This window comes from Panthera leo, chromosome A1 (assembly GCF_018350215.1).
Source record: "Panthera leo isolate Ple1 chromosome A1, P.leo_Ple1_pat1.1, whole genome shotgun sequence".
Lineage (NCBI taxonomy): Eukaryota > Metazoa > Chordata > Mammalia > Carnivora > Felidae > Panthera > Panthera leo.
The window spans coordinates 106,881,738-106,898,118 of NC_056679.1; the positions used below are offsets into that span (position 1 = coordinate 106,881,738).

Here is a 16,381-nt window from a genome sequence, read left to right on the forward strand (position 1 = left end):
AGCCTCTGTGGGGTTCTACCACATTCATAAAATCCTCCTCTGTTTAATTTGGGCATGGGTCCACTAAATCGGTTCATGTTCTTGTATGAACCTTCTGTTTTTCCAAAACATGGGCAAGGCGATTTATTCTTTTAGTTAAATGTAATCATTCCATAACACTATTTTTTTGTGTTTCTGAAGACAGAAAAAAAGTCCCAAGTAGTTAGCTAACCATCTTTAACTAGGGGCCACTCTGCACTAAATTATAATCAGCGGGAAAAACTAAATGTTAGTTGGCATATTGATTCAAAGTTCATTTCAAATCTTTATTTTATAATATTTAGTACTCATGTGTTCTTTGGCAAATCATTCCACTTGTCCACGCCTTAATTTCTTCATATAATGAGCTTAGATGTATTTTATACAGATAGGAGGATTCCGGAGCATATAGATAATTCAATAACACTAGATATTATTTTAATAAACTTTGTTATTTAAAAATGCATTAAAACTTACACTTGCAAGGTTATATAATTCTTTGTGTTCAAGGATATTTCTTCAGAGGTATTTCTTAATTAGTAAAATGGTACATGAATCTTTGATGAAGGAGTATCAATGATATCACATACTGTGTTACTGCTAATTCAAACCAGAAGATCAACTATCTTGCAGAAATTACTGGCTTAAATAATATTTCATTATCATATACTCTGCAGTTGGGCCATCTTATAAGGCAAGAAATTTTCAGAGGAAATACTTTTCAGTATTGAATCACAGTTTTTTTGTTGTATTAGTTAAAATTGTATTTTACAAAATAAAATTTTTAAATATATTAACTCAGAATATAAATGTGAGTTCAAGAATGTCCTATATGTCATTTATTTTATTTTAGGTTTTTTTTGCAACTACATTATTAACAAGAATTGAAAAATACTTAATTTAATCATTGCTTTTTAATTTATATTTTCCAAGTTGTGACCATTCATGACAATGAAAACTGGTATTTCCAAAATCTATTCTTATAGTATGCCTTTTTGAGAATTGGACAATTGATGAAATAATTTAATCTGCGATATTAAATTGAGAAGAGTGTTAAGAGTTTATTGAGTGACTAATACATACACAATTTCTCTTACAATTTCATTCATAAGGATTAGATATCACAGCTTAATATAGACATATTTGAATGTAAGGAATTTCATTTTTCAGTTTTTTCTACTGATTCCTAGCATAAAGGTTTACATTTGAATCTGAAATGTGATAATTCATGTTTGTGTCTTCTAGGTATAGCTTATTTGAGTGGAATGTGTAGTGAAAAGAGAAAATGTATTATTGCTGAAGACAATGGCTTGAATCTTGCATTTACAATTGCTCATGAAATGGGTCACAAGTAAGTAAAAATTCTGGCTATGCCACATATTAGCATATAGCTTTGTAATTTGAGTTATTGAATTACATGCATCTTTTGGGTTTTTTAGGGGGAGGGGCTCAGGTGTTTTAAAAATTAGGGAAACAAAAAGAGGTGGTAAAGATCATCTAAATTTAAAGAGTATCTTCTAAATATTGTAACTATTCCTGATACTTTGAATAAAATCTTATTACATTATTAAAATTGACATTAGGACATGACACATGTTTCACTTCACTACACATTTCCAAATAATATAAACATGACAATAATCATGACACTACAAAGCTATATATTATTCACATGTCTGAAGAAAACACTTTGTACAAATTAAAATACTTCCAAACTATAATAGTATTTGTTATTACCCTATACAGAGTAAAAGCCAATTAAGCTGCATGGTTTGAAGTAATGTACTTGAAAGAAATTTCACCTGTTCACCCAGTTAATATGTAATGAACAGTCTGTCTCAGGAACAGGTCTAAGTACTTTACCTAATAGTTCACTTAAAACTCAACAAGCAAGGCAATTTAAGTTTAATTTAGTTGTGAAAATAGTACGTGTTGGAGGAAGGATTTAAATTCAGGTTATCTAATTCAGTCATACTGTTCTGTACTTTGCATTATCTGCTCTCTTTGAGCCTTTGATCCCTCATCAGTAAAATGGGGATGATACCTGTGTTATAAGGTTGGTCTGAGATTCGGATTATGAACAACAAGCACATATTTACAGCCAGTATCTTACAGTAGAAATGGTGTGGAGTCAGACTGAATTTTGAATGTGGGCTTCCCTGCGTGCTAGCAGTATCAATTAAAATATGAAAAATATTTTAATTGGACTCACATTTAGTGAGGTCCTACACAGGGAGGTGCTCTTTATGGAGGCCTCTTTGGTCAAAGACATATTTAGTTTGGCTGGTAGTGTTTAAAAATTTGAATCAGTTGCCAACATTAAAAAGTATAAATTTGACATAAAAATTCAAATTTCCAGACCTGGCAACATTAGACCTACAGTCCCATATGGCAGCCATTCCTTGGAGCTGAGTAGTGTCTGTACCCTTTAGACTGGGGCCATCTTTTCCAGCTCATCACAGGCTGAGGCACTGTGGTATTATAGTATTTATCAGACACCCAGTGCGCTTCATTTTCATCAGATGCCTGGACTCTGGAGACAAGTGAGTAAATTGAGCTATGGAATTTGATTGGTCTAAGAAAGCTCGGGAGAAGATTATATAGGACATCACAGTGTTTGATTAAAAAAACCTTTTATTCAAGTAAACTGAAGTAGAGGAAAATGGTCAAGTTATAATGATACAGCTCAGTGAATTATCAGAAATTGAGCATACCTATGTGCCCGTAACCTAGTCTAAGACATGACGAACAGTGGTTTTTTTTTTTGGTGTCACTGTTTTTAAATGTGTAAATATACTTTCATTTTCTCCCATGCAGCCTTTCAGTGGTCAGTGGAGTGCTGTAGAATACAACGTGTTTATTTGTTATCCAAAAAAGAAACAAAACAGATAAATAACATTCTAAGATCATCATTCTTTAGGGAATATATGTAATGCAATAACCTAGTTCATTGTTGTACTCCAGGAATGATAGGATTTAGACTCTTAATTCCAATATAGTTTTCTTAATTTAAAGATATTTCAGTGTAATCATAGTAAGGAAAACCATGTGCAATATTTGAATGAAAAATGCTGAAAGTAACGTTTAGGGGAAAGAAAAAGTTGGTATTAAAAATATTAAGACAATAAGTACAAATTCATGATTATAATTTTTAGAAGTTAAATGCAAGTTTCTGAATAATAATAAGCAGTGTGAGTATATTTTTATGAAACAGACAATCTGAGTAGTGGAAGGTTCACTTTAAGAAACAATCTTACTTTATTTTAGGATATGTAAAATACATTTTTTAAATCTCTGATGTATTCTAAAATGTACGAAAAACACAGATTAAAGGAACCAACCACCACGCAGGTTACTTTATTAACATGCAAAGGTTTGGTCAAGAATTTCTACTTAAAAAAACTAAATGATATAGTTTAAGGAAAGGCCACTTGAGCTTTATGTAGTAGAAACATTGCTTTATGACCAGGAACTCAGGTTGGAATGGCTAAAATGGTAGTAAAATATTATTTTATTTGCCTTTTATAGAGCTGTACCCAAAATCAATAGAGATGTGCCAAAGGTATGGGTAATGCTTGATGAATTAAGACCAGGATATATGATATATGTTGAACTACTTAGTTACTAAAAATCCTCTTTACTTGTAAGCAGTATTTGTCTCAAAAGTGGGGGCTGGTATTTCCCTTCTTAATTTTTTTAAATGTTTATTATTTTGAGAGACAGAGACAGAGACAGAGAGTGAGTGGGGGAGGGACAGAGAGAGGGATATACAGAATTGGTAGCAGGCTCCAGGCTCTGAGCTGTCAGCACAGAGTCTGACGGGGCTCAAACCCACGAACCATGAGATCATGACCTGAACCAAAGTCGGCTTAACCGACTGAGCCAGCCAGGCGCCCCAGTTTTCTTAATGCTATAAAGTGGGATACATTAACAGTGAAGAGTAGTGGTGTCTTTAACAAAGGACACACAAAGGGACAAACAGGAGAGAGGTCATCTATATAAATTATATCATCATCATCCAGTATAAGATATAAAGCACAATGAAAGGAAAATGTAGGAAGAAGAAAGAAAAATAAAACAAAATTCATATACACATAGCCTCTTGAATAAGCAAAGTTTTCACAAATGTTAGATAATTATGTCTATGGATCTGATGTGTCCACGCACACAAATCAACAGAGCTTTTTTTTGTTAGGGATATAATTAAGTCAACTACTTAAGTGAAACTGTTAAATTCTTCTTTTTTCTTTTTGAATTTCTTTCTTTTGTTTTTTGGGAGAGGATTATGTTTTCCAGTATATTTTCTTAGACAGAAAATGGATCGTATAATTTTGCAACCCACAACTTTAGAGTGGCAGAGTGTGTCCATTCAAACTTGTCAATTCAAGAATGACTTTATAATTACACATGAAATGTTTCTAAACTGATTTGGGATGAGTGTGTTTATGTTTTTTATCTGAATTTGGTTTTTAGAATTTCCCAGAGAAACTCCATGTATGGCTAGAAAAGTCAGTAAGGGGCACCAAGAAATAAAAGCCAAGTCTTAAGGGTGAGAATTTGAGTAATTGAAGAGAACCAAAAATCCTCTTTTACTATTTCAAAAGGGGAATGAATCTTAAATGTGAAAATGTATCGAATTTTCCTTTAGGAAATTTCCAATTAAAAAAATCTTGTATGTAATTATATATAGAAGTATAGATTAGTGTCCATAGCAAGAAAGAGGAATTAAATGATTTATTCCAATGTTTTATGATTCCTTTTCACAGTTATTTTCCTTTCTAAACAATAGGTCAGGCATGTGATTTTTTTCTTATAACCAAAAATGTCAACCATAGAATATTTTTATTGGTATTAAGTGTATTTATATTTATGAAATACAAATGGGATCTTCATAAATTTACTGTCATAAAGCCTAAAACTTTATTTTTATAAATAAAAAATACCTTAGGAAGTTGTTCATGAATTTGACAGTTTGTTGGGTGCATACGTATGCACATATACACTATATTTTATATACAACAATTTGTTAAAGTAAGAAATTTTACTTTATTTCAGCCAGACTTTATTATGGATATATAAATTGTACTTAGATTACTGTGTTTGGGGAGTGTCCCCAAGACCACCCTCAGGTTCAATGATTTGTTAGAAGGACTCAGAAAACTCAGTAAAGCTATTTTACTCATACTGACAGTTTATTACAGTAACAGGATATGGATTAAAGTCAGCAAAGGAGCAGGCATCTGGGCCGGGTCTAGGGAACACCTGGCAGAAGCTTTACGTTGTCTTCTCCCAGGTGAGTTGTGCAGAACTAACTGTGTGTTAATTCTCTAAACAATAATGTGTGAAAACACGCACAAAGTACTGCCCAACCCTAGAAACTAACCTGAGCCTTGGTATCCAGGGATTTTACTGGGTGGTAATGTTGGTCATGGAGGCACAGCTGACCACCTACAAAGCACATCTTCCACCTCCATCCTTTCCAGAGGTCCAGCTAGTCATGTCCTACCCCCAAATCATATTGTTATAAGCTATCTGACTTGTCCTGGAGTCCCCAGGTAAACAAAGATATTCTTATCAGAAGAGATATTACAGGGGCTCCTGGTTGGCTCAGTCGAGTGAATGTTCGACTCTTGATTTCAGCTCAGGTCGTGTGTTGGAGCCCTGTGTCAAGCTCCATGCTGAGTGTAGAGCCTGCTTAAGATTCCCTCTCTCTCCCTCTACCCCTCTCCCCGACTTTGCTCTCTCTCTTTCTCTCTAAAATAAAAATAAAAAGGAAGGGAGGGAGGATGGATGGATGTGCTAGATGCTTATAGGTTACCTCCCAGGACCTGGGCGAGAACCACACCTGTCTTTTCTATGTGCGAGTTTTGGACCACCCAAACTTGTTGCAGTAACTTTGTACTTCACAATTGCACAATATTTTTAAGCCTTAAGATATCATACTTAGATTGCTAAAGCCTTTCTAAAAAAATAATAATGTCTTCTGTTATTAGCAGGCATTGCACTAAATACTGTGTACTCCTCTATAATCCAATCTCATAAAAATGTGGAGCTATATTTTGTGATTATTGTCTTTTTTACAGATGAGGAAACTGAAGCTGATAGAGATTAATATTTCAGGAGTTCTTTTGATATTAAAAGCTTTCTTTTTTCATCACATATGTTGTTAAGATTTCTCTAGTTCTATTAATTTAATCTTGTTTTTTAATGTTTTTGAACCGAAAATGTTCTTAGTAGTCAAATGTTATTTTTTAAATTATTTCTTCTATGGCTTTTTGTAGTTAGAAATGACACCTCATTCTAAAATTTAAAAAAATACATTTTTGTCTATTTGTTTTATATTTTCTTCTCTCTCTCTCTCAAGTCTTCTCCCTCACTCTTTTTTACTGTTAGAAGGCCACCTAGACTTTATTTTAGTGTATGTAGTAAAGTTCTCTCCATTAAATTTGATTGTTCATTAACTGCTCAATAAATTATCTTACCGTTCAAAATGTGGTCCCTGATGATGTAAAGAGCTATGCCAGAATAGAGCACATTGCTTGCTTCATTGAAAAAGTCTTGAAATGAAAAAGAAATGAACTGAAATGAAATGAAAAGAAAGAAAAAAGAAATGAAAAAGAAAAGAAAAAGAGAAAAACAGTCATTTGAACTCAACTGTGTGCTTAGTGCTGTAGCCAATTTATATTGTAGTGCCAGCTGCTTATCTAGGTACAGATCGGTAAAAAGGAGTTCACCAATGGCAGCCAGGACACCGACCACACTCTGAGTGACCCTGCCCCATAACACTCTAAGTTAGTGCTGCATGGAGGTCATGTTTGAGTTGGTAGAGAGCCCAATATTTTTCTCTTTAGCCTGAAAGGTGGTCTGCAATTGAATTGTATGTCTCTGTTCTTGTATATTTATGAAATATTTTTAGCCATAAATTCTGTGACATGATCCACTGCCAATAATACATGTTTTCCTGACACAAATATTTAGCGGTGTTGTAGATAGTTTTGCTAAGTATAATACATATAGACATTATAACAAGAATATAAATATATAATATGTATCATATATAATACATTTATAATTTATATAACAAAAAATAGAAATATATACCGTATATACGTATCATATCCTTTTTTTCTTTATGGCCACAAATAATTCACTCCTTCCAACTTGAAGTAAAGTAACCTCTTATATTGGATAAGCTTTTACTAAAATTTATGCCCAGCTCTTAGAGATTGTAAAGTATGTAAATTACCAGAGAAATAATCGGTTTTTTTTTTGTTTTTTTTTTTGTTTTTTTTTTTTTTTTGAGAAATAATCGTTTTAAAGGTAATTGTTAGTAACATAATCCTGTGAGTTTTTTTCTAACCTTGCTAAATCTGGAGATTTCTTGGACAGCAGAACTACCCTGACTTAGCTCATTGAGACCAAAGACTTCTGCTCTCACCTGAAGAAGGAAGGTAATCATATTAGATGTAATTTAGAGAGTATGACTGCCAAAGCTCACACAGCCAATTAAGTGCCTGAGTGGATGTCCAGAGTCAAGCTATCCGAATCCAGAGTTCATGTTGTTAATTACTGTGCTACACCCCAGATGCTGAAAGATGCTTCTAATTACCTTACCTTTACTCACATTGCTTCTGGGCTAGCCCGTAATCTGTTCCTACCTTATCTCTTCAGCCATACTTCATACTATGTACCCTTTTATTGTTAGCACACTTGCAGCCCCATTAGAGTTTTTAGGGTTTCTCATGTGTTATGCCCCTTCACACTGAAGTGCATTGGCACATGTTACCCCCTCTGCCTGGAATACTCCCATTTCACGAATTCTCTCATCCTGATCATAATTCATAGGGCATATTAGTAATCATTTCCTACAGCATGTGTTCTGTGTAGGTCAGTCTCTCCATTAAATACTTCATGGCACTATCTCTATAAATGTCCATTCATTCATCTAGTCACAGGGTGTAAGCGCCAAGAGGTAATGAACTGTGCCAGTTTTTTGTTGTCATGGGATTCCTAATGCATTTGATAGTGTTTGGGACATATCAAGCGTTCAATATATATGTATTAAATCAGTGAATGCTTTAATATAGTAATTTTCTTAGTAAAATATTCTTGTGCAAAGAATGTCAATGAAAATGTGTTAGAGGAAAGATGCTGCTGCACAAATTGTTTAGAATGTTTTTAAATATTGTCTGAAACTTTTAACAAGGAATCAGGTAAAGTTTTATAAAAACAATGTGGTGGACTAGTAAATGTAGCCAAGGCCACATGGAGTGAGCCTTTATTCCATGCACATACAGAAATGACTCCCCACAACCCAAAAGTGCTCTCCCCTGAGGTCTTCCTGTCACAGTAATTGGAAGCTCCATTCTTCTAGTTGCTCAGCTAAACACAATGAAATTATCTTTGAGCTCTCTCCGTTTCTCACTCTCCACATTCAATCCATCAGCTCTTGACTCTGCCTTCAAAACATATCCACATTCTCTTTACATCTCACTAATTCTACTCTTGCCACTCTGGACCAAACCACCATCATCTCTCATGTGGCTTATTAAAGTAACCTCCTAAATGATCTTGCTTTATCAGCCCTTGTCACTCACAACCTGTTTCAACTCAGAGCCAGGAAGACTCCTTCACAGCAAAGCAAATTCTCCAATTTTTTTGCACAGACTTCCAGTAGCTTCCTATCTCACCAGTAAAATCCCCAGCCCTTACATTGGCCCAGTAGGCCCTACCAGGTCTAGCCTCCTTCCCTACCATTCCCCTCCTTACCAACATGGCTCCAGATACATCAGCCTCTTTTCTAAAACTCAAAACACCTACTTCAAGACTTTGCCTTTCTTCTTTAGATATTTGTTCAAGTACCACCTTCTCATTGAGGCCTTTCTGTTAATATTTCTTAAAAGTGTAGACACAACCACATTTATCTATCTATCTATCTATTTGTATGTGTACAGTGAATTCTTAACTCCTTAGTTCACTGTTGTATTCTCAGCATCTAGAAGAATACTACTTTCATACTTGGCACATAGTATGTACTCAAAAATGTATTTGTTAAATGAAGATTTTCGTTATTTCTAAAAGTGAAGTCTCTATGACTTCCTATGCTCTGCAGAAGAGCTGAATATACAAATGTACTAATTGTCTCACAGAAATGAAAAATAATATTCTTCTTAAGGAACTTCATTGTTATATCTAAGTAATATATTGGCATTTCTTTTCACATTAAAAATTCACATTAGGAATCACATTAAGATTTGTATTGAATGGGGGTTGCCTGGGTGGCTCAGTCAGTTAAGCACTGAGTTTGGCTCAGGTCACGATCTTGTGGTTCATGGGTTCGAGTCCCATGTCAGGCTCTGTGCTGACACCTCAGAGCTTGGAGCCTGCTTCAGATTCTGTCTCCCTCTCTCCCTCTACCCCTCCCCTGCTCGTGTTCTCTCTCTCTCTCTCTCTCTCTCTCTCTGTCTCTCAAAAACAAACATTAAAAGATATTTTATTAAAAAAAAGATTCTTCTTGAATGGAATTTGAAAAGACATTGAGGTCTCCTATCCCCATATTAAATGCTTAAAAATCCCAAAAGGAGAATTTTTTTTATATAAGTAGCCAAGATAAAGAGCCAGAAGGAGAAACCTCCAAATATTAGAGGTAGAAGGCATCTTTCCATATAAAAGAGCTAGAATTTCTCATTCACTGGGTGCTTAATCTTGGTACTGGATGGAGTTGCTCAGGGTTGAATGCACTCTGGGGAGTGGAAGTCAAAGCTTCACAGTCCCTTATAAGGCAATGTGTATTTCCAGCTGGCTTACGGCAAGTAGTTTGCTTCAGGACATGGAATGAAAAAAAAAATCTATCAGCATCTAACATATTCTAATTACAAAGCCTCAGAGCATAAATAGAAACATTAACAAAACAGATAAATAGCCACAATCATAGTAGGAGGTTTTAACACTGCTTTCTGTATAGAAACTGAATAGAAAGATCTCTATAGAAGAGAAAAGATTTGAACAACTAAAAACGTTGTTCTACTGGGCAGATATGAAACCTGCAGCCGAGTAATAAAGAATAAGTACTCTTTCAAAATACAGATATTTATAAAGAATGACCATATATTATTTTATTCTTCAAGTCTAAACAAATTCCCTAAAATTAATTTACAGATGAATTTTTCTTATCACAATACGATTAAGTTAAACAACCAATAGCAAAAACAAACTTAATAAATACATAATAGAAATTTATAAGCATACTCTGGAAAAACTCATTGATCAGAGAAGAAATCATTAGGAAAACCAGAATACTCTCAGACTTGAACAATAACAAATATACTATTTTGCAAGTTTGTAGCATTGCAGATAAGGAGCAATTAGAGGAAAATGAGTAACTTTAAACACATATATAAAAATTAAATGATGAAATTAATGACCTAAATTTTCATATTAAGAGGTTAGAAGCATAACAACAAAATAAGAGATATTAGAAGAAAGAAACCACAAAGAGTAGAAACTAATAAAATAGGAAAATGCAATGAAAGTGAATAATGAAGTCAAAATTAGATCTCTGAAAATACGAATAAAATTGGCAAATATAAAATTGATTAAGAAAAAAGGCATAATTGAACAGTATTAGAAATCAGCAAAGGCAGTATAACAGATACTGAAAGTATTAAAAAGATACTAAGAAAATAGATTGAATACTGTCATGATAAAAACAGATGAAATGGGAAAATTCTAAGAAAATATAATAGAAGGATATAAAGCTCTATAACTATTTTAAAAAATTGTATCAGCGCATTAGAATTATCCCAAAGAAAACACAAGTTCAGACACAGAAAAAGGTTCAATGAATAGATAATGCTAATATTAATCTAATTCTTCTAGAAAATAAAGGAACACCCTGCAACTCATTATTTGAGCTAGTATTAATGTAACATAAAAATCAATAAGGGACAGTTATGAGGAATCAAAGTTGTAGTACTTTCTTATCTGAGAATGATGAAACAATTTCCTTTTTTTTTTTGGTTTATTTACTTAGAGAGAGAGAGAGTACAAGTCAGAGAGGGGCAGAGAGCAATGGAGACAGAGAGAGAGAGAGAGAAAGAGAGAGAGAATCCCAAGCAGACTCCAACCCTGTCAGCATGGAACCAAGTGTGGGACTCGAACCCACAAACCTTGAGATGATGACCTGAGCCAAATTCAGGAGTCAGGGTCAGCTTCTTTACCGACTGAACCACCCAGGTGCCCCAGAAAACATTTTCAAAATAAAGCAGCACTATGTAAACAAATAAAGGTAATATAAGGGAATAAAGTTGGCTTTATATCAGGATAGGAAAGGTCATTTATCATTTAAGAATCTTAATGCCCATGTTAATAGCTTAAAGGTAGAAACTATATTATTTCAAGAGATGCACAATTAAAAAGAAAAACACTAAGACAAAGCTTGCTGATGTATATTCACCAAAATCAATGGGAAACATTATTCTTAATGGTGAAATATTAGAAAAATTTCTACAAATTAAGAAAATCACAAGAATCTCACCACATCTGCTTCTGTGTATGTACTGGAGACACAAACAAGTGAACCTTGGCAGAAAAATAAATAAAAGCTGTAGAGATGGGAATGGAAAAAAGATAGCTATTTTAATTTGCAAATGATGTGATTCCCTATATAAAATTATGATGTTATGTAGAAGTAAAGTATGGAATTAATTCATGAATGTAGTAAGATTATTAAATATAAGATAAATATACAAAAAACCAGCTGTCAATCCAAAAATACAAAATGTCATTAAAAAAATGATACTATTTACTGTAGCAATTGAAAACACAGAGTACTTAGGAATGAATTAAAAAAAGATAGGAAATTATATACCCTTATTAAAATTTATTGAGTGAAACCTGTGTCAATGAAAATATACCACATTTGTGGATAAATTTATTCTCTTCAGATGTCAGTTCGGTTGTAAATGATATATAGATTCATGGAAATTCCAATAAATAGACCACCACAGCTTCTATATGGATGTTGGCAAATATTTTCAACATTTGTATATAAGTACAAATAGTCAAAATAGCCAAAACTTTCTTGGAGAAGGAAAAGACGAAGATAGAAGAGAATGAGAGGGAGAATAATGTAAGAATCTTTCCCTAACAGAAATCAAGACCAATTTTGAAACCAGAATAGCTAAGACATTTAAACATTTGTGAAAATATGGACAAATATGGTCTGATAGAACAAAATCTGGAGTCATAAATAAGTCCACGCCTAGAGGAAAACCTGATATGTGAGCAAGGTGTTGGCAGATCAGTATAGAAAGTTGACTTTTCGGAAAAATATGATAATGCACTTGGCTTACTGCATGTATAAAAATGAAATTGAATGCCTTCAGATTATTTCTAAAAATCAATTCTGCATAAAATAAAGACTGATATATCACAGACAAGGCTTTTAAGAGAAAATATATGAGACTATCTTTAGGACGTTAGGGTTGAAATTATTTCTAAAGCAGCACATACTCTGTGCCCCCTTTGGAAGACAGAAACATAAGACCTAATAGAGACATCTGACACAGATCTTAGAACTGATCTGATTGTTAAGCTTTTTTAATTTCTGGAACTCCTGGATGGCTCAGTCAGTTAAGTGTCTCACTCTTGATTTTTGCTCCGGTCATGATCTCACAGTTGTGAGATCGAGCCCTACATCAGGCTCTGCCCTAAGCATGTAGACTGTTTGGGACTCTCTCTCTCTCTCCCTCTCCCTCTCCCTCTCTCTCTCTTTCTCTCTCTTTCTGCCCCTCCCCAACTTGTGTGTGTGTGTGTGTGTGTGTGTGTGTGCATGCTCCCTCTCTCTCTCAGATAAATAAACATTAAGGAAAAAAAAGATTATATATTTTACATATTTGTTTTCATGAAAATATTTCATAATATTAAAACAAAAATAAAACTAGAAAGAAATGCCAAAATGAACATTATTTGTATAATTGGAAAACTCAAGACAACCTACTAAAAAAAAAAACTCTATTAGAACAATAAGAGAATTTGAGGGGGGGGCTTACAAAATTATATAACAATTTTTGCTTTTCAATACATAAACAGCAGCCACTTGGTCACTATAAAGAAAGAAAAATCCATTTATATTGAATATAGCAAAAGATAAAATATAAAAGATAAAATACCTAACAAATACTTACAAAGGAATGTACAAGACTTATAAAAAGAAGAATTTATATCCACACAGAGAGTCATAAAAGTGGTTTAAGTAAATGGAAAGACATTTTCTGGTTTGGGATAGGAACAGTGAATATTATAAAATGATAATTATCTCTATATAAATTTAATGTGACCTGCCCAAAATGCCAATAGTATTTGCTTTCCTTTTTTTTTCTTTTTTAATTAGACATACTGGTTATAGACTCCATGTGGAAAAGTCAATATAAGATATTTGTTGTTAAAAACTAACAGGAGAGGAGAGGGTGAATTCTATCAGATATTAATATATTACATAGTAGATAAAGCAGTTTGTGCTGGTGCTTGAATAAGGACGTAAGCACAGAACCTACGGTCTGTGGAAAGAAATGAATCATTCAATAACAAACATAACAGGAATCTGATTCTGTACCATATTTATGACATCATAACACATCAAAATGATTATGGACATTGACATTTTTTGGTTGGCTTTTTTTATTTTTTCATCTTTTAGTAGGGAATGTGTATAATTCTAGATATGAAATCTAGAAGTATTTAAGGAAAAGTCACATAAAATTAACAACTCAAAATAAGTATCCTTCACAATGGAATACTACGTGGCAATGAGAAAGAATGAAATATGGCCTTTTGTAGCAACGTGGATGGAACTGGAGAGTGTGATGCTAAGTGAAATAAGCCATACAGAGAAACACAGATGCCATATGGTTTCACTCTTATGTGGATCCTGAGAAACTTAACAGAAGTCCATGGGGGAGGGGAAGAAAAAAAAAAAAAGAGGTTAGAGTGGGAGAGAGCCAAAGCATAAGAGACTCTTAAAAACTGAGAACAAACTGAGGGTTGATGCAGGGTGGGAGGGAGGGGAGGGTGGGTGATGGGTATTGAGGAGGGCACCTTTTGGGATGAGCACTGGGTGTTGTATGGAAACCAATTTGACAATAAATTTCATATATTGAAAAAAAAAGAAATAAGTATCCTTGCAAAGGAAAAAAATACAATAGAAGATAAATCGCAATCAGTGAAAGTATTTGCAACGTATCTGAGAAAGTGATGTTTTCCTTAATATAAAAAGAGCTCTTACAAATCAATACAAGAAATGATGAAAGCCCTGTTAAAAAAAAATGGTACCACACAGCTCATGGAGGTCTATGCATGGCTTTTATTAAAAAACAAAAACAAAAACTTAGCATTATTGATAGAATGACACTTCAGACCACAAAGCGATTCTACTTTCACCCGTCAGGTTACATAAATCCGTACAGGTGAATCCATGTTTACTCCCATTGTAAGGACCACTCCCTTCCCTTGGCAGGAAAATTCTTCCTGCCTTCTTCCCTATTTTTGCTTATTCTTCTCTCAGATCATTTCTTCAGAAAAGTATTCTATGGATAGGTTAAGTCCCTTGACCTATGTTCTTATAGACTGTCTGTAGTTTTCATTCCTAATTTTTTCACAATTGTAGGTTTACATTATATGTATCATTATGTGATCTCTGCATGTCTAATTCAAGTGTGGTCCCTCGGTACAGGGGCTTGTTTTGTTTTGTTTGTTCTTTTTTGTTGCTTTGTTATTTAACATTGTATTTAACATTGTCTAACACCGTTCAGATGTGCTCAATGAATAAATGTTAGATGATATTTTAACAGTGTAAGTGAGTGTACAGCGTTGGAATGTGTGGGGGAAATAGATATTGTTATACATTTCGGAGAGGAGTATAAAGTGGTACACTATTTTTGGAGGCCATGTGGCGATCGTTTTCCAAATTTAGCAGACTCCTGGTGAATAGAGGTTCAGCTCCTTTGCCAGCTTTGAGTATAACACATTTTAAATTCTAATTTCATTTGTATTCATGTTTCTTTGCTTCCTAGAATGGTTGAACATCTCACCTTTTTCTGACTAGCTGAAGTTAGGCCCCTTGCCTAAAAAATATGCAGCCAATAAAAATAATCAGAAAGACTTGAAAATGGTCACTGTTTTACATTAATAAAATAATACTTATTTTTTGCCCATTAGCATCTGATGGCTCAGTACTTTCTTTTCCCAATTGTAGAAAAAGCCCATTTCAGGTATGTTATATTCTTGAAATAATACAGTGGGCATAAAGTTGTGGACAAAATTCTTTGTCTTGAAACTGGTATATGGCACAATTTTGTAATTTGGATTTTAGCACATTTGTGATAACTTATAGTTGTAACTGTGCCAAGAAAATTAGAAAGCTATAGCAGAGTTCAGTATTTTTATAAGTTGAAAGAAACTGCTTTAAACATTAATAGCTTATTTACTGATTAAGACTTTCACATGGTAATTAGATTGGCTTCTTTGTAGAGATGTCGAGTGGATAAAATTACATACGTTAGGGGAAATTATAAATCATGTCATTGTAAAAACATAGAACATTTTTTGATATGGCCAGAAAATGCTTATGTGGTTTTGGTTTTTGTTTCACTTGTTGAACCAGGCAAAAAGACTAATATATATTTCTAAACTTTGGCGTAGAGGCATGGCTTTTCCACTAAGTTGGCAATTCAGGAGTTTCTTCAGTACTAAGAGGCTAATGAGGCAATAAATATGCAAAGTTAGCTCCTTGAAGGCAATAAATATGTGGGGCACCTGCTAAAGTTTTAAGTTTTGCCAGAGTACCAAGAATGCAGATGTCTTGTGAACTAACAAGCCTTTGAAATCAGTGATGTTTGCTTACACACTCTGCTGAAAATTGTGCCTGGAATAGAACCAGGAGTAGGACCAGGTTATAAACCCACTTCTTCAGACATCCGCTTTTCTGTTATTGGCATCAGTACCACTGACAGTTCTTCATTTGAGACATCTTTAACCCTCTCTCCCCTTAATTCCTCTCATAAGCAGTTGCCACATTTTACTAGGTTTTCTTGGGAAAGAGCTTTCCCATCTGTCCATTATTTCTATTGTTATTCTTCCCAGGCTTGGACCACTGCAACACCTGCTTCCCTGGTCTTTTTGCCTTAGCACTTTATCTTTCTGGTGTGTCTCACTCATTAGTTCAGAAATCTTTATTGTCCTTTCCTACCTGATGAGTGAACTTAGCCTTGGAGTCCTGACTTTTACAGTGGTCCCCTCTACCTTTCTCACATGATAGTCCACTTCTCCATCTCATGAAGGCAAATGATCCATAATGTTCAAACTT

General features: G+C 34.0%; 1 protein-coding gene across 1 annotated transcript in view; it reads left to right on the forward strand.

The window, feature by feature from the left end:
• ADAMTS19 (ADAM metallopeptidase with thrombospondin type 1 motif 19) overlaps nt 1-16,381 on the forward strand; it is a 237,973-nt gene that overhangs the window by 109,723 nt on the left and 111,869 nt on the right. The window contains exon 8 of the mRNA XM_042905726.1: nt 1,264-1,369. Coding sequence (XP_042761660.1) covers nt 1,264-1,369 — 106 coding nt within the window. The remainder of the gene's footprint in view (nt 1-1,263; nt 1,370-16,381) is intronic.